The sequence below is a fragment of the Sturnira hondurensis genome, unplaced genomic scaffold, assembly GCF_014824575.4.
Source record: "Sturnira hondurensis isolate 20B ecotype Veracruz unplaced genomic scaffold, ASM1482457v3 Scaffold0004271, whole genome shotgun sequence".
Classification (NCBI taxonomy): Eukaryota; Metazoa; Chordata; class Mammalia; order Chiroptera; family Phyllostomidae; genus Sturnira; species Sturnira hondurensis.
The window spans coordinates 7,726,031-7,745,033 of record NW_028076902.1 but is presented as its reverse complement, the minus strand read 5'-3'; the positions used below and the strand labels follow the sequence as shown (position 1 = coordinate 7,745,033).

The window sequence follows — 19,003 nt, the reverse complement described above, 5'->3', positions numbered from 1 at the left end:
AGGTTAAAATTGGTAGACATAAAATCAGTATGGCCCTGGCCAGGTACTCACTTGGTTAGAGCATCATTCTGATATGCCAAGGTTGGGGTTGATCTCCAGTCAGGGCACATAAGAAAACAATCAATGAATGCATAAATAAGTGGAACAACTAATTGATGTTTCTCTCTTTCCCCCTTCTCCTCTCTCTCTAAAATTAATAAATAAAAAGTTTAAATAAAAATCGCTAGGGTATTTAGACTCCATTGGTTATATTTAAAGAGATGTAATATTTTTATTTTTAAACATCTATAATTACAACATGCCAGAAATCTTTTGGAACTGTAAAACTTATAATGAAAAATTTCAGACATCAGCTTAAAGTATATGAAGAAGTAAAGAGTTTTTTAAAAAAATATATAGGTGGTTTTCAGTCAAAAACATTTGAGGATTACTCTCTACCCATGGAGTTGTTGTGAGGTGACATCTACACACTTTGGGGCATTTTGCAAGTTTTCCAGGCACGCTGAAGACTCAACTTACCCGTTAATAAATGCAGAGATACCAAACACTGTGACACTTGAATTTATTTACTTTTCCTCAGTTTTTTAAAAATAATATTTGCTGAACCAATTGATGATTAAGTTTAAATGACAACACTACAACTTTGAGTCTCGGGGAATGAACTGGCACTGAATGAAAGCTGTGAGAACATGAGAAGTTTTTTTTCATATAAAGAGTTCTTTCTAGGTCTTTTCACTAATCATCTAATCCATTTTTCTCTGCTTTTCTTAAAATATTCTCCCTATTATTCTTTCTTTCCCATCTGCCTTCTATTTAGAAGAAAGCATAATTAAACCAGTTGAAAAACTATCATGCAATGAAAGTTTTCCTGAAAAATTAGAGGACCCACAAGGTAATTTCTGGGCATTATAGATGAGTACATCTTGTTCTTTGAATCTCTTGTTCAATTTTCTTTTCAACATTTACCCCAAGTCTTGTCATAAAAGGCGATTATGAAAGCCAAGGTCTCCTGCTTTTAGGAGTCAGATCAGATCCAGGAGAAGGAGACACATTCCACATCAAGAACATCTTTCTTCAGTAGCTGCATTCTAAGACTAATTTTCTCTCAAAAAGCTCTATGCTTGTCTTCTTAAATTAATAATGACAGTTATACAAATCAAGTAAATCTATTGAAAAGGGTATTTTCTAATTTTGTAATAGATATTTCTGGAATTTTTTCAAGTTCCGAAACTTATTTCTTAAGCATTAACAATCACTGAAAAGGAAAAGATACCCAGGTTAATAGAAATGGCGGATTTCCTAGAGAATTGGTGTTGGTACTTTAAACAGTTCAGACTGTTGGCTCCAACCAGCAAATTTGCAGCTCACAAGGTACCTCAAATGACAAGCCAAAGTAATTTAAGAAGACTGTTTTCTACACATTTTGCCTTAGCAGCTTCTTTCTCCAATAGGAAGCAGCCTCCTAGAGCTGTTTAGTGTGTGGCTTTTAGAGTCCGGCATGCCCCATTCTGCTACTCACTAGCTTTGCGACTTGGGATGAATTATGTAGTCTCCCTGAGTTAAGTCACTTCCCCCATCTGAAAATGGTGGAAATCGTATTTACCTAGGTGGTATTATATAACCATTCCTAGGGTTTTTGTCAAACAGTAAGCATTGAATAAGTGTTTGCTCTGATGATGAGAATGAGAGAGATGGTCAGAAGTTGCTATTGAATGTGGTACTGCTTTGAACTTCCTTTCAAAAAGTCTTGAAGAAAAGGACTGATTTGTGATTTAAAATGAGTACTGGAGGGAAAAGAAAGGTCAAAATAGGCAGCTGCACTTACAATGTTAAAAATTGTATAAACTGATAACATATTTATTGTGCAAATTCCATTCAAGTCTGATAAGTAGTAATGTTGTTTGAATTTGTTGGTTCAAGAGCAAACATTTATTGACAGCCTACTGTGCATAGCATTTGACAGACATCAGGGACACAGAAGGTCAGAGTCCATACTTGAGAACAAATGATGTCGTGTAAAAATGGTTCGGTGGTAGTTACCAAACAAACAGGTTTTTGAAGCTATCAGCACTATATCACCTTTTCTGTGACAAGCTTGTCTCCTTTCTGGCAAAGCTAGGCCCCTTAAAAGAGCAATTGTATTCATTTTTCCTCATATTTCCAGGTTGCTCAACTTGCTGTGGCTAGACTAGACTATTGAAACAGCTCCTGCAAAGTCCTGAAGTTATCCTAGTGGCCAGATCCAATGGGCAGTGCCAGTCCCTCAGCCTCTGTGCCTTGCCTATTATTTCTTCTGTCTTCACACACTGTATTCTCTTGAATTTTCAGACCCTGTTCTTCCTACCATCTACCTTTCTATTCTCTCTGCCCACCAGGTCCGTTCATTTCCCTTAATGCTGGTGTTCCCTGTGGTTCTATTCTTGGTCTTAGTTTATCTTGTAGCCCCTCTGAGATCACTCCGCCAAACCCACAGCTCCATGAGCTCCATACTTGATCATTTCAAGGCTCCCAGCCTGCTCCACCTTTGTGATTTGAATGTTCCACAGGCACAATATCTTCCCCCAAACCTGAGTCTCCTCAAAGTGTTGTTAATCGCCTGAAGGTCAAATATACAGGGTCCAGCAGAAGTGAGGCCTGCTTGTGTGTGGTTGGTAGGGCAGTAATGTGGTATAATAATGTATAGTTTTAATTTGAACACTTCGCCTAAAATGTCATATGGTGTGCTTGAGTGTGATAGTTATGTTACATAATTACACACTCATGATTTTGTAATAAAAGATTTTGTAGTAAAAAAGAACATTGTTTGTGCTGGACCCTGTATATCTTTTTCCCTACCCCTCCTGCCTTGTGTACCCACTCAGTTCCCCTCTTCTCCATCCCCTCTATGACTGTGTTAGTTCAGACCTTTATAATTTCTCATTTCAGCTCTAGCAGTGAGTGACCTGACTGGTCTCCTGCCTTAGATTTTCCCCTTTCACCCCACCCCTAGATTGCCCCTAGATTGGTCATTCACTAGTAGGGATGGAGATGATGACGAGAATGACAGCTGACACTTGCCGAACACCGGTTTCTGTGCCAAGTGCTTTGCATACATCTCGTTCAGTCCCTACAACAACCCTATGAGAACAGGTGCACTTTACTGTGATTTTACAGAATGATGATGAGCACAGAGAGCACCACAGAGACGGGGGCTTCCTGGCAGGAAATACCCCATGTTAGGAACTGGAGCCATAAAAAACTGCTATGTTCAGGGAGAACTCAGCCTTGCATTCAGATTCTAGCTCAGTCACTCACTGTGAGAACTTAGGCAAGTTCTAAGAGCCACAAAGTATGGATAGTAACATGCATCTATGAGGGTTGTTATATGGACTGAACAGGAATATCTGTTAAACCATAGTGCTGTGCCTGAAATATAGTAGCTGCTCAAAAAGTAGAATTTAAAATTAGTAGGGGTAGAATTCAATGTTACTGTCTAGTGCTTTAAAATACTCACCTTGTGACAATGAAATTTTCTGTAATACATCACTAGGAAATCTTGGAAGTTATGCTACTTACAATCCATCGGGATGCATTCCTTCCTTTCTCAAAAAAGAAGTGGGGTCAGCTGGCCAGAGGATCCACTTAGCACCTCTCGGTGCAACAGCTTCAGGTAAGAACGATTTTAGATACAGTTTTTGGGAATTATGATCAGAAAGGAGCTTTTTAAGTTTTCTACAGTCACTTTTCCCCAGTGAATTTAAATTAATCTCACATTATTTACAGAAGTTCTAATTGGTTTTGCAAAAATGTCCTGGTTTCCTTCCAGAGCTGTGGTTTGAAAGTCCAGTAACTGTAAGAGCTACCTCTAATTGTAAATAGTGACTCTCTGCCAGATACACAGATTTAATCCTTGCAGTGACCTGATGAGGTAGACCTCCTTCACAAGGAGGAAACTGACATTAAGTAATTTACCTGAGGTCACAGAGCCAGTAAGTGGTGGAGCTTCGATAGAAACTCACATCTGTCTGATTCCACAGTGTGCTGTGCTGCATACATCATGAGACGTGAGAAGATGCATTTTTTCAGAGCTTCCTGCCCACTAGCTGGCACAGAGTGAAAGCTTAAAAATGTCGAGACAGTGTGATGTGTCAGTCAACAGGCCATTCCTCTATGGTTCCATTTTAGAGTATAGAACAACTGTGGCATAACTTGCACTGGCTTTTGCTTTGCTGATGGTGAAAGGTTTTATTCCTTCACCCTCCAGTGTTATGACTGACCGGGTTACCTGTTCTGCATTGGTGAGGCATATAACAGCCACATTCAGGGGTCCATTCTTAAAACTGAGGGTGATGATTTTGTACTTGAGCTGACCAGATTTGACAATAAACGTTCTCTAAATCTTTGTAATCTAAAGTAGGTAACCTCATTAAAGCATCTAAAATAGCCATTAAGGCAAATAATCAGAAGTTTGATAAGATACCTAGTTGTAGTTTAACTTAAAACTTGACTCCAAAAGTATTCTCATAGCCTATCCTAACCAGGGTCTTACAGTAAAACTCCTGATCAGAGTTGCTAATCTTTAAAGCTCACACTGTTGGAGCTGAAATTGTAAAAATTGCTGAACTCTTGTAATTTTTTTTATCTCTGACTACAGTAGAACTGCTTAAATACTCAGTTGCCTTGTCTGTGAAAAGAATTGCTTCATTATTTCTATTCTAAAATACAATATGTAAACATATTATATATAGAAATAATTTTTATGAAGCCTCAAGTATTTTAAGCCAGGCTTATGAGTTATTAGCCATGTGTTAGAAATTTTTAACGTAAAAGGAGAAAAATCATAATATTTTAAATTATTTTATTACCTGAGTACCTGCTCTTAGAAGGTGAAATTGGGTATTTTTAAACATATTTTTGTAAGATAGTATGACCTTTTTATATTAGTTATTGTCATATTATCATGCATATTCCTGTTTTCAGTTTTTTGAAGTAAATGCTTTCTCATAACTTTCCATCTCTTCATTTATTCTGCTTATCAGATTTTCCTACAGATGGTGATAGGAAGAAAGGTAAAAAAAAAAAAGAAGTAAATACTAATCATTTGCAAGTGGTCAATGCAAATCCTTAGGAAAACACTGTTCTGTGAGAGATGTGTCATCCAGTCCTCCCATTTGTGTGGCAGTTTCCCACAAGAAAATAAAACCAGGTCATTACCATATTTACTCAACTATTTCTCCTTGTCTCATAGTCTCCCTTACTCTCAAATTTTGAGGAAAAAAGTGGTTAACTGTTTCATCCCTCCCCTTATAATCTCTCATCCCAAACTTCCTAGTATCTCCTCATCCCCTGCTCTGATGGTAACAAGGACTTGAGGAGTGACTTAAAAAAATATATTTTTTATTTATTTATTTTTAGAGAGGGGAAGGGAAGGAAAGAGAGGGAGAGAAAACTCAGTGTGTGGTTGCCTCTCACATGGCCCCCAATGGGGACCTGGCCCTCAACCCAGGCATGTGCCCTGACTGGGAATTGAATTGGAAACCCTTTGGTTCGCAGCCCATGCTCAATCCACTGAGCTACACCAGCCAGGTAGAGGAGTGACTTTCATATACAGCTGCCCATTAGGGCCCTGTTCACAAGAGCTCTATAGACATTTAACCCTTCCAATGACTTATTACAGAAAGTGCCACAAGGCAGGCAAAAGTAAGTTTAGTTACATGTGAAAGTTTATTCTTATATTATTATTTATTGTATTATTTTCCATGTGAAGAACTATAAACATACTTTTACCCCACCCTGTATTAAGATCTCCATTTTTTGGAGGGTTTTTCTTCTTTTTTGTATCTTGCTAAAAGTTATATAGTAGGCACTGACTAAATTCTTAACTAGAGGCAGACACTTTTTCCAATAGCACACATTTTCTACAAGAAGTTAAATGCCATTGATAGGACCCATGCAGTTTTTACAGTAAACACAGCAAGGATTAGAGGCCGCCTGTCTGGCTTCCAGGAGTGCTGAGGTGCAGGACCTGGTCTAGCTAAGGCACAAAGAGCATCTCTCGCCCTGCCGTGGGGCCTGGGCTCCTTGTCAGTGACTAGATTTTTGACCAAAGGGTGCTTGAATCCTAAAACTATTATTTTTTCAGAAAGGAATCCTAAATGTCAACATTTTGCCTTCTTTGAAAGTTTTACAAACCTTGGTCTGGACACAGTTTCCTTCAAATATATTTAGGACCCAACTGAAGTTGCTATTACCTGAAAAAACTTGTCTCTTTTTATATTCTCCAAGCCCCTCACTGCCCACCCAGTGTTAGCCTAAGACTATGTCTCCTTTCTGCTGCTTTGAGTCACCTGGACTCATGACCTGTTTTTTCTCCTCCCTCCACTCCCATCCCCTCACATGCTGTCTCCTCTGTCCAAGGGACCATTTTGACATGCAGACCTTGGGTGAACTCACTAACTGAACAGACCAGTGCTTGTCTGTGTTCCAGTTGCTTAGAACTAAAGAGCTTTCCCTGGAGCAGTTAACTGGCCTTTTTCAGTACTTTGTCCCTGCCTTTGTTAGGTAGCTTTTTGCTAGCTTTACCTTTGAGAATTTTTAAACAGAGTTTAGAGTCGAATGAAATGACCTGTCAAACCACCAAGGGGAGAGCTCTTGGCCTCTCTGTCTCAACCGAACTACACAGCAGGCAGTGATTATCACCAGGGTGGTTCCTCACTTAATGCTTTGTTCCCTTTAAGCCGAGGTTAGCAGCACACCAGGACCCACATGCTCCCATAACTTCCTCCTATGTTCCCAATTTTACAGTGAAAGTACAAAGAAAAAACAGGTATATCACACAGGTAGGCTATATGAAATGGTCAAACCTATCTCAAAATTCACTCAGAGTTTACTCCAAGAATGCCAGTGCTGCACAGTGTGAAAAGATACTTCAATTCCAAATAGAAAGCTCAAATAACCCTTCAGAATACCTGATACCTAGCTTGCAGTTTGAAGTGAGGAGGGGCTGATGGAGAAACTGAAGATATTGAAGTTCTCGGTAAAGAAATTTTACTGCTTTATTGTTTGAGATGCTCAAGCAGCTTGAACATAAATTGTTCAGATAACAGATGTTTAACAATTGAAGAGTTTGCACAATTTTAGTAAGCCAAATGTATGAATAAAACAAACCTTGTGATGGAAGGTTTGGGGTCCTAGGAATGGCTCACCTTTTAGAGGGGTTCTGCTATCATCCATCCTTTTTCCTAATAAAAAATTAAATTTTTTGATTCTAAAAATCACATTTTAATGTTTAAAAAGAAATCTAACGTAGTTCCATGAAGCCAGAGCTTTACAGGATTCACAATTCTGTATACACCCTTCTGTAGTTATACTGTTTGAATATCATTTAGATATTAACTACAGTGTAATTTTATAAAGTCTCACAAACCCTGTGGGTATTGCCAATGAACTTGAACTTGGTCATCGTAGTTGGGTGCTACCTGTCCAAATGATGAGCAGTTCATGAACCCAAATAAGAACAGAGTAGCAGTGTCAGGAGCATCAACCAGAAATAATGCTCTGAAGCTACTGAAAATTCTCCTTGGTGTCAACAAAATATTGCACTAGAATATTCAGTTTCAATGTTTAAAAAAATTCTTATTAGAGACTACTGAATTAATCTTTTAAAGATAAATTCAAAATCTCCCGATAAAATGAAAGGATGAATCACTGTGTTTTGAATTCAATTTTATCAAATAAAATTCTAGTTTCTGATCCTGATTTTTTTTCAGAATATACCTGGAACACAAAAATTGGTCGGGGAAAATGTTCAGGAACTACTTACAATCCTACAGCCAAGAATCTAAATGTTGTGAACCGTGCACGGCCAGTACCCTCAGTGCATGGGAGGACGGACTGGGTGGCCAAGTACGGAGGCCACAGGTAGGAGTCTTGAGTCAACGGCCCCTGGGAAACATCTGCAGATGTCTACTGCTGAGTTCTGGAAGACAGATGTAATAGTGGGCACTTTGAAGAGCAAAAATTGTTTCCTATTTTCTTTCCTAGAAATGAAATGAATTTTATTGGCTTCACTGCCCATATATGGGTAGGACCGACATTTAGTTAGGACTTTACAAAGTATTGAATAAACTATTTGCCAAAGCATCAAGTATTTGATGTACAAATTAATAGATACAAAGTACAAGAAGCTTTTGTTAAAAATGCTTCCAGAAGTGTTTAGTGTTTTAGTTTTCCTGTGTTGTATATTTGCATAAACTACTTCATATTTCATCATTTGGCCTCAGAGGTTTTGTTACATTTTTTTATAGCAATTAGGTAGGCCATGGATGTTGTGGGCTGTCAGTTATAGTTCTTATTTGGCCAAGGCTCTGCTCTACCACTTTGGCAGTGGCAGAAAAATGGTAATTTATCATTTGTATTTCTATTTTGAAATTACAGAAACAATTATAATGCCAATCTTGAGCAGGATGTCTTTCTTAGAAATGAATTTATATTTAACATAGAGATTTAAAAATTATGCCACCTCATTTTAGTGGGAAAAGAACCTGTTGTTTAATTTTGACCAATTCAGCTGCTATGAATTCATGCTAAACATCAAACTCAATGGCTTGATGACCCAAATGAACCAAGTCAAGGTTCTCCCATGTTCACAATAAGAAAGTTCTTAAAACTGTGATGTGTGTTCACTGGACTTACAAAATACTTTTCTTCCCCTGCTCCTACTAGACCTAAGGGTGAGGATGTCAGCTGGTTACCCAGAGTACAACTCAGCGCTGACCTTCACATTTGCTCTGAAAAGCAAATGTGTTCAGCTGCTGTGGCAGTGAGTTCACTTAGCACAATTTTTTGTCTTAGTTTTGTTTCTAAATTGGTATTTAAAATAGACATTTTGAACTTAGGACAACTCTAAACCTGCCATTTTATGAACTGGACATTAGTACTCTATATTCTTTTTAAAGAACAATGTTATCAACTGATAATTTTATGTATTTTATGACTTAGTAGTAATTGCTATCATCTTGTGAGCATTATCCAAAGGCATATTATAGTAATGATATGGTATTTTCATATAGAAGACTCAGCTTTCTTTGTTGAAAAATGTTAAAATCTAAAGAATGATTTATGTTGTTGGTGATGGTTATATTTGTATAGTTTTAATTACTGTGTCAAAGCTAAAATATTCTTTTATGTTGCTGGGACTGTTTAAACACTGGATAAGATATTAAAATTAATATGCTTAACTAGTATCCTTTCTGTACACTTTTAAACTTTGTACTTACACTCTCAAGCCTATTTGGTGTTTTAATTAGCTTTGTTTGGGCTTTTTTTAAAGCAGCTTTATGTTTATGGAAAAATTGCATAGGAGGTACAGAGTTTCCATATTTACTCCCTCATCACCTGCTCCTCAAATTTCCCATTATTAACATCTTGCATTAGTGTGTGACATTTGTTATAACTAATGAACCAATATTGACACATCGTTAACTAAAGCCCACAGTTTGGACATTAGGGTTCATGCTTTGTGTTGTACATTATAGGGGTTTTGACAAAAATGTATGACATGTAATTACAGTACTATAGAGAAGAGTTTCACTGCCCTAAAATTCCCCTATGTTCTACCCATTCATCCTTCCCTCCTCTCCTCAAACCTCTGGCAACCACTGATCATTTTATTTGCCTCCATTTTTCACAATGTCATACGTAGTTCCATGAAGCCAGAGCTTTACAGGATTCACAATTCTGTATACACTCTTCTGTAGTTATACTGTTTGAATAGCATTCACTTAATAATTTACATTTAAGTTTCTTCCTTCTCTTTTTTTGTCTTGATATCTCATTTCTGTTTATCACTAAATAATGCCACATTGTCTATTATGTACCAGTTTGTTTATCCATTCACCTCCTAAAGGACATCTTGGTTGTTTCCAAGTGTTGGCATGAGTAAAGCTGCTATAAACAGTCCTGTGCATGTTCTTGTGTGGACATCAGTTTTCACCTCACTGGGGTAAATTCCAAGGAGCATAATTGCTGGATCACGTGGTAGGAATGTTTAGTTTTGTAAGAATCAGTTATCTTCCAAAGTGACTACCATTTTTTCATTCCCAGCAGTGATGAGAGCTCCTGTTGCTCCACATCCTTGTCAGCATTTAGTGTTGTCAGTTTTAGATTTTGGCCATTTTAATAAGTATGTGGTGGTATTGCATTATTTCAATTTGCAACTCCCTAATGACATATGGTGTGGAGCATCTTTTCACGTGCTTATTTGCTATTCGTATATCACCTTTGGTAAACTTCTGCTCATTTTTAAGTTGTTTTCTTATTCTTGAGTTTTCACAGTGCTGTCTTTATTTTGGTTAACAGGTCTTTATCAGGTATGCCTTTTGCAAATATTTCTTCCCCATCTGTGACTTGCCTTTTCATTCTCTTAACATTGTCTTTTTCAGAGTGTTAAGTTTTTAATTGTAATGAAGTCTAACTTAATATTTTATTTCATGGATCATGCTTTCTTTTATATATATATTTTATTGATTATGCTATTAGTTGTTTATTTGCTTCTCCCCTTTATTTCCATCTGTCCTGAATCCCCCCATCATTTTGTACCTACCATTTATGCTTCTTATTCCCTGTACCATTTCCATTATCCCCCTCATCCTCCCCACTGATAACCCTCCATGTGATGTCCATTTCTGTGGATCTGTTCTTGTTCTAGTTGTTTGTTTTGTTTTTCCAGTTCTGTTGTTGATAGTTGTGAGTTTGTTGTCATTTTACTGTTCACATTTTTTATCTTTTTCTTAGCTAAGTCCCTTTAACATTTCGTATGATAAGGGCTTGGTGTTGATGAACTCCTGTAACCTGAACTTATCTGGGAAGCACTTTATCTGCCCTTCCATTCTAAATGAAAGTTTTGCTGGATAGAGTAATCTTGAATGTAGGCCCTTGCCTTTTATGGCTTGGAATACTTCTTTCCAGCCCCTTCTTACATGCAAGTTTCTTTTGAGAAATCAGCCGAGAGTCTTATGGGAATTCCTTTGTAGGTAACTGTTTCTTTTTCCCTTGTTGCTTTTAAGATTCTCTCCCTATCTTTAATCTTGGGTGATGTAATTATGATGTGCCTTGGTATGTTGCTCCTTGGGTCCAACTTCTTTGGGACAGTCTGAGCTTCCTGGACTTCCTGGAAGTCTATTTCCTCTTCCAGATTAGGGAAGTTCTTCATTATTTTTTCAAGTAAGTTTTCAATTTCTTACTCTTCCTTTTCTTCTGGCATCCCTATGATTTGGATGTTGGAACATTTAAAGTTGTCCCAGAGGTTCCCAAGCCTCTCCTCATTTTTTTTTGAATTCTTATTCCTTCATTCTGTTCTGGTTGAATGTTTAGTTCTTCCTTCTGCCTCATTATTGATTTGATTACCAGTTTCCTTCCCTTCACTGTTGGTTCCTTGTACATTTTCCTTTATTTCACTTTGCATAGCCTTCACTTTTCCCTCTATTTTGCGACCATACTCAACCATTTCTGTGAGCATCCTGATTACCAGTGTTTTGAACTCTGCATCAGACAGGTTGGCTATCTCTTCATTGCTTAATTGTATTTTTTCTGGAGCTTTGATCCGTTCTTTGGTTTGGGTCACATTTTTTTTGTCTTGGCGCACCTGTTATGTAGTAAGGGGCAGGCCCTTAGTTATTCACCAGGGGAGGGGCCTGAGAATGAACAGTGCTGCTTGCTCAACTCTCCGTTGACTTTCAGTCACTTTCTCTGCTACCCACAAGCAATTGGGCCCTTCTGGTGCTGGTTTCCAGATGGATGGTTTTGTGTACATTCTAGGATCCTGTGGGTCTCTCCAATGAATTCTGTGAGGCTGGTATTCTCTTCTGCTGCCTAAACCCCCACAGATTTTTTTCAGTCTGAGGTTTTGAGGCTCTATTTTCCTGCACTGGAACCCTGAGTTGTGCGGTCTTACTCCCCAGTTGTTCCTCCCTGCTTATCCACATGCAGCTGTCGGATCACCCAGTCCTCCAGCCACTGCCTTGCTGTGAGTCCTCTCTGCCCCTCCTACTGGTTTGGATGAATGTGTGTTAACTCCTTGGGTGTCCGACTTCAATACAGTTCAATTTTCTGGCAATTCTGGTTATTTTCTGTTTTTAAATTTATTGTTGTCCTTCTTTTGGTTGTGCAAGGAGTTAGAGTGTATCTACCCATGCCTCCATCTTGGCCAGAAATCTCATGGATCATGCTTTCAGTGTGGTATGTAAAAAGTCATCACCAGCCCTGGCTTCTGTGGCTCCATTGCTTGGAGCATCATCCCGTGGACCAAAAGGTTGTGGGTTCAGTTCCTGGTCAGGGTATGTCTAGGTTGCAATTTGGTCACTGGCTGGAGTGTGTATGAGAGGCAACCAATTGACATTTCTCTCTGATGCAGATTCTGGCCTGCAGGATCCATGTGTTGTGGTTGCTATGAACAAATCCATATGGACTACAGACATCCTGTGGAGAAAAAGGGATGGCACAGACACTCTGTGAGAGAGAGAGAGAGAGAGAGAGAGAGATCGAGTGAGTGCCTCAGCCCCTACCTGGACAGGCTTTTATTGCTTTTCTGGGTACGTTACATGGAGGATGGTCCTCATTTACTATGCACAGGTTCACTGCAGGTGATTACCTTTTACAGATAACAAAGGAAAGAATGTTGCTAATTGCTTCAAAGAGAAGGATGTTGCAGACCGAGGGGAAAAGTGGTTGAACTGGTTACACTCCATACTTCGGAGGTTTAGCTCAGACTTTAGGAAGTTACAGTAAGCACTTGCTGCCTCAATTCAGGGAGAGGGAGTTTTAGCCAAAGTAAGTCTCATAGCAGTCTAGGTATGCAGGCATGATTCCCCATGGGAAAACCTCTCTGCGGGTGTGGTCCCATGTGCCGACTTGGCTTCCCACTCGTTTTCCACGTGGGAGCTGAGCCACATTTCCATGCCACACAAAACGGCTCCTGACAGCTCTCCCTCCCCTCCTCTCTATCTCGTGTGTCAATGAGCATGTCCTTGGGTGAGGATGGGTAGATAAATAAGTTGTCACCAAGCCCAGGGACACCAATGATTTGCCCCCCTTATTATCTTCTAGGAGTTTCATAGTTTTGTATTTTGCACTTAGATCTATGGACCATTTGAGTTAATTTTTGTGAAAGATGTAAGTAAAGTGTATGTCTGCATTTTTTTTCATGTTGATGTTGTTCCAGCATCATTTGTTGAAAAGACTCCCTATTGAACTGCCTTTACTACTTTGTCAAAGATCAGTTAACTATATATATGTATGGTCTATTTCTGGGCTCTATTCAGTTCCATTAATTTATGTGTCTACTCTTTTGCCAGTACCATAGTCTTAATTACTATAGCTTTATATAAATTTTGATGTCAGGTAATGTCAGTCCTCCAACTTTTTTTCTCTGCTTCAATATTTTGTGGGCTATTTTGGGCCTTTACTGCTCCATATAAAGCCTTGATTAGAATTAGTTTGTCCATATCCCCAAAATAACGTACTGGGATTTTGATTGTGATTGCATTGAATCTTGATCATTGGGAATACCAACCTCTTGACAATCCTGAGTCTTCCTGTTATGTACATGGACTCTCAGATATCTTCTTTCACTTACTTTATCAGCCTTTGTCATTTTCTTCATGTAATCTCATAATATATTAGATTGTTTTAGTGCTAATGTGAACAGTATAGCTAATTTAAAATTTCAATTGTTCATTGCTTATATATAAGCAAATGATTTTTCTGCATTAATTTTGTATCCTAATACCTGTTATAATCACATTAATTCCAGGGGTTTCTTTGAAATTTTCTACATAGACAGTCATGTCATCAGCAACCAAAAAGTTTTATTTCTTCCTTCCCAATCAGTGTACCTTGTCTTACTGCACTAGCTATGACTTCCAGTGCAATTTGAGTACAGCCTTCCTTATTCCTGATCTTCACTGGAAATAAACTAGTTTCTCCCCATTAAGTATGATGCTAGCTGTAGTTTTTTTGTAGATGTTCTATATTAAGTTGAAGTTCCTCCTTTTTCTTAGTTTGCTGTTTTTATTATGAATGGGTGTTAGATTCTGTTGAATGTTTTTCTGCATCTACTGATATGATCATTGATCATATGATTTTAGATTCTATCCCATTAATGTGATAGATTACATTAACTTTATCTGAGATATCTGAGATAACTAGTCCGCTTTCAAATGCAGACTAGTTTTGTATACTGATATAAATCCCACTTAGTCGTGTTACATAATTCTTTTTATACATTGTTGGATTTGATTTCCTAATATTTTGTTGAGGCATTTTTGCATGTATGTTCACATAGGTAAATAGACAGAGTGCCTGGTGTTAACAATTGGTGAAGTGGTAAAATTAGGTAAAGGGTATATGGCTGCTCATGGGTATAATTGAAACTTTTCTGTAATTTGAAAAATTTCAAAATAAAATGTTAAAATGAAACAACATAATTATGGCCCTGGCTGATGTGGCTCAGTTGGTTAGAGCATCATCCTGTAACTGAAAGGTTGTGGGTTCCATTCCCATTCAGGGCACATGCCTAAGTTGCGGTTTTAACTCCCGGTCCAGGCACATATGGAAGCCAACCAGCTGATGCTTCTCTTTCACATCAATGTTTCTCTCCCTTTCTTCATTCCTCTCTCTCTAAAAGCAATGAAAAAAAATGTCCTTGGGTAAGGTTAAAATAATATTAAAAAAACAACATAAATATGAAGAATTGATTTGTCACAAATATAAGCAATTGATATAACCAGAGTATGAAGTTTTTCTCAGAAAACAGATTTAGAGGCCTAATGTAAGTAAATGAGTATATGGATAACACAGTAAACAAAGTTCATCCAATGTATGTAATATACAGAATAAGGAAAAATAGATTCTTCTCAAATACACGTAACATGCACAAAAAATTGACTGTATATTAGGCCACAAAGAACATCTTAAATTATCTGGCCCTGGCTGGTGTATCTCAGTGGATTGACCATGGGCCTGCAAACCACATGATCGTGGTTCGATTCCCAGTCAGGGCACATGCCTGGATTGCAGGCCAGTTCCCAGCAGGGGATGCATGAGAGGCAACCATACATTGATATTTCTCTCCCTCTCTCTTTCCCTTCCCCTCTAAAGATAAATAAATAAAATTTTTAAAAAAATAAATAAAAATTTTTAAAAAGAACATCTTAAATTATCAAGTGTAGAAATAATGTAAGCCACAACTTCATTCTGTAGTGTAATAAAACTAAAGAATAAAGGCCCCTCAAATCTATCCACTTAACAGATTCAAAAGTATTATTCTAAACAGTTAAAAGTCAAAAGGAAAAATTTACAAAATGAAAGACACCCTTTAGAAATGAACAGTGGTAGACCTCTGTATTAAAACTTGTAAAATTCAGCCAAAATAGGAAAAAAAACAAGCACTAAAAATATGCTGAATTTGAGCAGTTAGGTTACAAAATTAGAAAAAATGAGAACTTAAAATTTAAAAGGAATTAAAAGTGTAATGTTTTCTTTAGCCATGCAGAAGCTTTTTATTTTGATGAAATCCCATTTGTTTATTCTTTATATTCCTTGCTGTAGGAGACATATCAGTAAAAATGTTGCTGCGTGAAATATCTGAGATTTTCTTGCCAATGTTCTCCTCTAGGACTTTAATGATGTCATGGCTTATATTTGTCTTTTATATTTGAATTTATTTTGGTGTATGGTGTAAGTTGGTGCTCAAGTTTCATTTTTTTGCACGTAGCTGTCCAGTTCTCCCAACACCATTTGTAGAAGAGGCTATCTTTACCCCATTTTATGTTACTGCCCCCTTTGTTGAATATTGATTGACTGTAGAGTGTTTGGTTTATTTCTGGGCTCTCTGTTCTGTTCCATTGGTCTATGTGCCTGTTTTTATGCCAGTACCAGGCTGTTTTGATTACAGTGGCCTTGTAATACAGTTTGATATCAGGTATTGTGATCCTTCCTACTTTGTTCTTCTTTCTCAACATTACAGCTGCTATTCGGGGTCATTTATGGTTCCATATAAATTTTTGAAGTGCTTGTTCTATGTCTGTGAAATATGCCATTGGTAATTTAATAGATATTGCATTAAATCTGTAAATTGCTTTGGGTAGTATGGACATTTTGATGATGTTAATTCTTCCAGTCCATGAACACAGTATATGCTTCCATTTGTTTGTGTCTTCCTTGATTTCTTTCTTCAAACACCAGTCCCAAAGAACCTATGCATCCCAATGTTCATAGCAGCACAATTTACAATAGCCAAGAGTTGGAAGCAACCTAGGTGCCCGTCAGTAAATGAATGGATCAAAAAACTATGGTACATGTACACAATGGAATTCTATTCAGCAGAAAGAAAGAAGGAGCTCCTACCTTTTGCAACAGCATGGATGGAACTGGAAAGCATTATGCTGAGTGAAATAAGCCAGGTGTTGAAGGACAAATACCATATGATCTCACCTTTAAGAGGAAGCTAAACAACAAAACAAACAAGCAAGCAAAATATAACGAAAGACACTGAAATACAGAACAGGGGGACAGCAACCAGAGGGGAGAGGGGAGGGAATTTCAGGGGAAATAGGGGAGGCATTTAGAGGGACAAATACAAAGGATACATGGACAACAACTAAGAAGAGTGGAAATGGGAGGGAGGGGGGAGCACGGGTGAATTGCAATGGGAGTAATAGACATAAAACTGTACTTGAAAAATAAATAAATAAAAATAAAAGTGTAAAATAATGAAATAAAAGATTTCAACCTGGCAGCAGCAAGTGTTATCTAGCACCCAGATCTTGGTTTCTGAGGTCTTGGAAATGGCCGACTCCAGTACTGGGACATGAAATACACAAGATGAACTTGGAGTATCTGACAGGGCCAGAAAGTAAGGGAGTTCTGGGAAAACAAGCAAGCAAGCAAAAAACATGTACATTGACGGGTTATGTCAAAGGAACACAGGAGCCAAGCTGAAAGAACTCCTAATGGCCAAGACTGCAACAATTTGAGCAAGAAAATTAATAAAATATTGGATTATAACCCAAAGTAGAACGTATGCATTAATGTACCATGGTAAGTAAGTGAATGAATGAACAAATGCCAGAGAAGAAATGGCTCATGCAGCAAAATGCCAAATTAGGTAGCTCCAGGAGGTAATTTATGTTGCTCCAGGGCAAATAGTTTATGTTGCTCCAGGGCAAATAATTTATTTGCCCTCCAGGAGGTAGAGCACAACTTCTGTTCCTTAAGAGTAGAATGTGCAGAATGACTTCCTTTCAAAGAATACCATGTGGGAAGGGGAAACAGAGTAACTCCCAAGTGGAGAAGCCTGATGAATAGTATGGTATTCATCCAGAGGATCAAGGTAAACATTAACATTAATACATTTTATGCAGCCTTAACATATGGTGAAAATGGCATTTACCTGTGTGGTCTTCCTTCTAAAGACTTATAACCCCAGACTTACCATGAGAAAAACACTAGACAAAGTACAAGATAAATACATTCTACAAAATCAGGACTACTCAAAACTGTCAGCCATCAAAACCAAAGAATGTATAAAGTAGTCACAGCCAAGAGGAGCTTAAGGAGATATGACAACTAAATGTAATGTGGTATCCTAGATGAGATCCTGGGATAGAATAAGATAGTTAAAAAGTAAGGAAATCTGAATGAAGTATGGACTTTAGTTAATGATTATCAGTATGGGTTAATTATGTTGTAACAAGGTATCATGCTACTGAAAAATGTTACTGAAAGGTTTTCTTAGGCTCCGATGAGGAAAAAATGCCAATCAGCCACAAAGTTAGGCAATATAGAGCTTTATTGGGGTTTGCGCACATGGATGAGGTTCTCCAGTCCACAGACTGGGGCCTGGGAAGTCGGGCCCAAGCAGGGAATGTGGTGGGGTTATATTTTGGTTGGCTCTCTTCCTAGGAGCTGGGGATTGGTCCCCTTTGAACAAAGCGGCAGTATATCATTGGTGGTTCTCCTCGGGCTCAGGTTGCTATGCGGATAAAGCCCGCCCTCTCAGGTCTCTAGTTTGATGTCAGCCATCTTTTCCAGGTTGTAGTTCAGCTGCCATTTTGTCCTATCCCGCCCATCCTAACAGTTACTAATAGGTGTGTTACTAACAGGTGTTGCTAATTAGTAACTAATGTTACTAAATGTTACTAACTGGGTCTAGGGTGTGTGGGAGGGAACTCTATCCTCAAAACTGTTCTAAAAGTAGTTTATTTTTTAAAAGTAGATTTGAATAATTTCTCTATTCAGCAAATATTTAAGTGCATATTATGTACTAAATGTGGTATATATGGTAGTAACAAAATGATCATTTCCCCTGACCTCACTGAACATGCATTCTGTAGGCAGACATTAAACAAACACACAAAAATTATATAGTTATCCCTAGGTATCCATGGGGCATTAGTTCCAGGACCCTCCACTGATACCAAAATCCATAAATGCAGCCCTGGCTGATATAGCTCAGTGGATTGAGCATGGGCCTGCGAACCACATGATCATGGTTCGATTCCCAGTCAGGGCACATGCCTGGGTTGCAGGCCAGTTCCCAGCAGGAGTCTTATGAGAGGCAACCATACATTGATATTTCTCTCTCTCTCCTTCCCTTCCCCTCTAAAGATAAATAAATGAATGAATGAATGAATGAGTGAATGAGTGAATGAATAAAGTCTGTTTAAAAAAAAACCTTTCTAAAATCCATGAATGCTCAAATCCGTTATATAAAATGGTGTACAAGAATACATGCAGTTGGTCCTCTGCATAAGTGAATTTCCAACCCATGGACTGAAAATACTGCTTTCAATCCGTGGTTGGCTGAATCCACAGATGCAAAACCCAGGATATGGAGAGCTACTAAAATTATTGGGAAAAAATTACATACAAGTGGACTTGTGCAGTTCAAACCTGTATTGTTCAATTGTCAATCGTATTTGCAAATCATGATGTGTGCTATTGGAAGACTAGGGTGTTGGAGACT

The 19,003-nt window shown here is 38.0% G+C and overlaps 1 protein-coding gene across 7 annotated transcripts in view; it reads left to right on the top strand.

The window, feature by feature from the left end:
• MAK (male germ cell associated kinase) overlaps nucleotides 1–9,224 on the top strand; it is a 73,727-nt gene extending 64,503 nt beyond the window's left edge. For 2 of the 7 annotated variants that reach the window (XM_037045408.1, XM_037045407.1), the window contains exons 13-16: nucleotides 818–892; nucleotides 3,530–3,649; nucleotides 5,019–5,048; nucleotides 7,749–9,224. In XM_037045408.1, coding sequence (XP_036901303.1) covers nucleotides 818–892; nucleotides 3,530–3,649; nucleotides 5,019–5,048; nucleotides 7,749–7,903 — 380 coding nt within the window. In that variant the 3' untranslated portion in view covers nucleotides 7,904–9,224. The remainder of the gene's footprint in view (nucleotides 1–817; nucleotides 893–3,529; nucleotides 3,650–5,018; nucleotides 5,049–7,748) is intronic. The other 5 variants (XM_037045413.1, XM_037045411.1, XM_037045409.1 and 2 more) reach the window with 4 other exon arrangements.
• The last annotated feature ends 9,779 nt before the right edge of the window (nucleotides 9,225–19,003 follow it).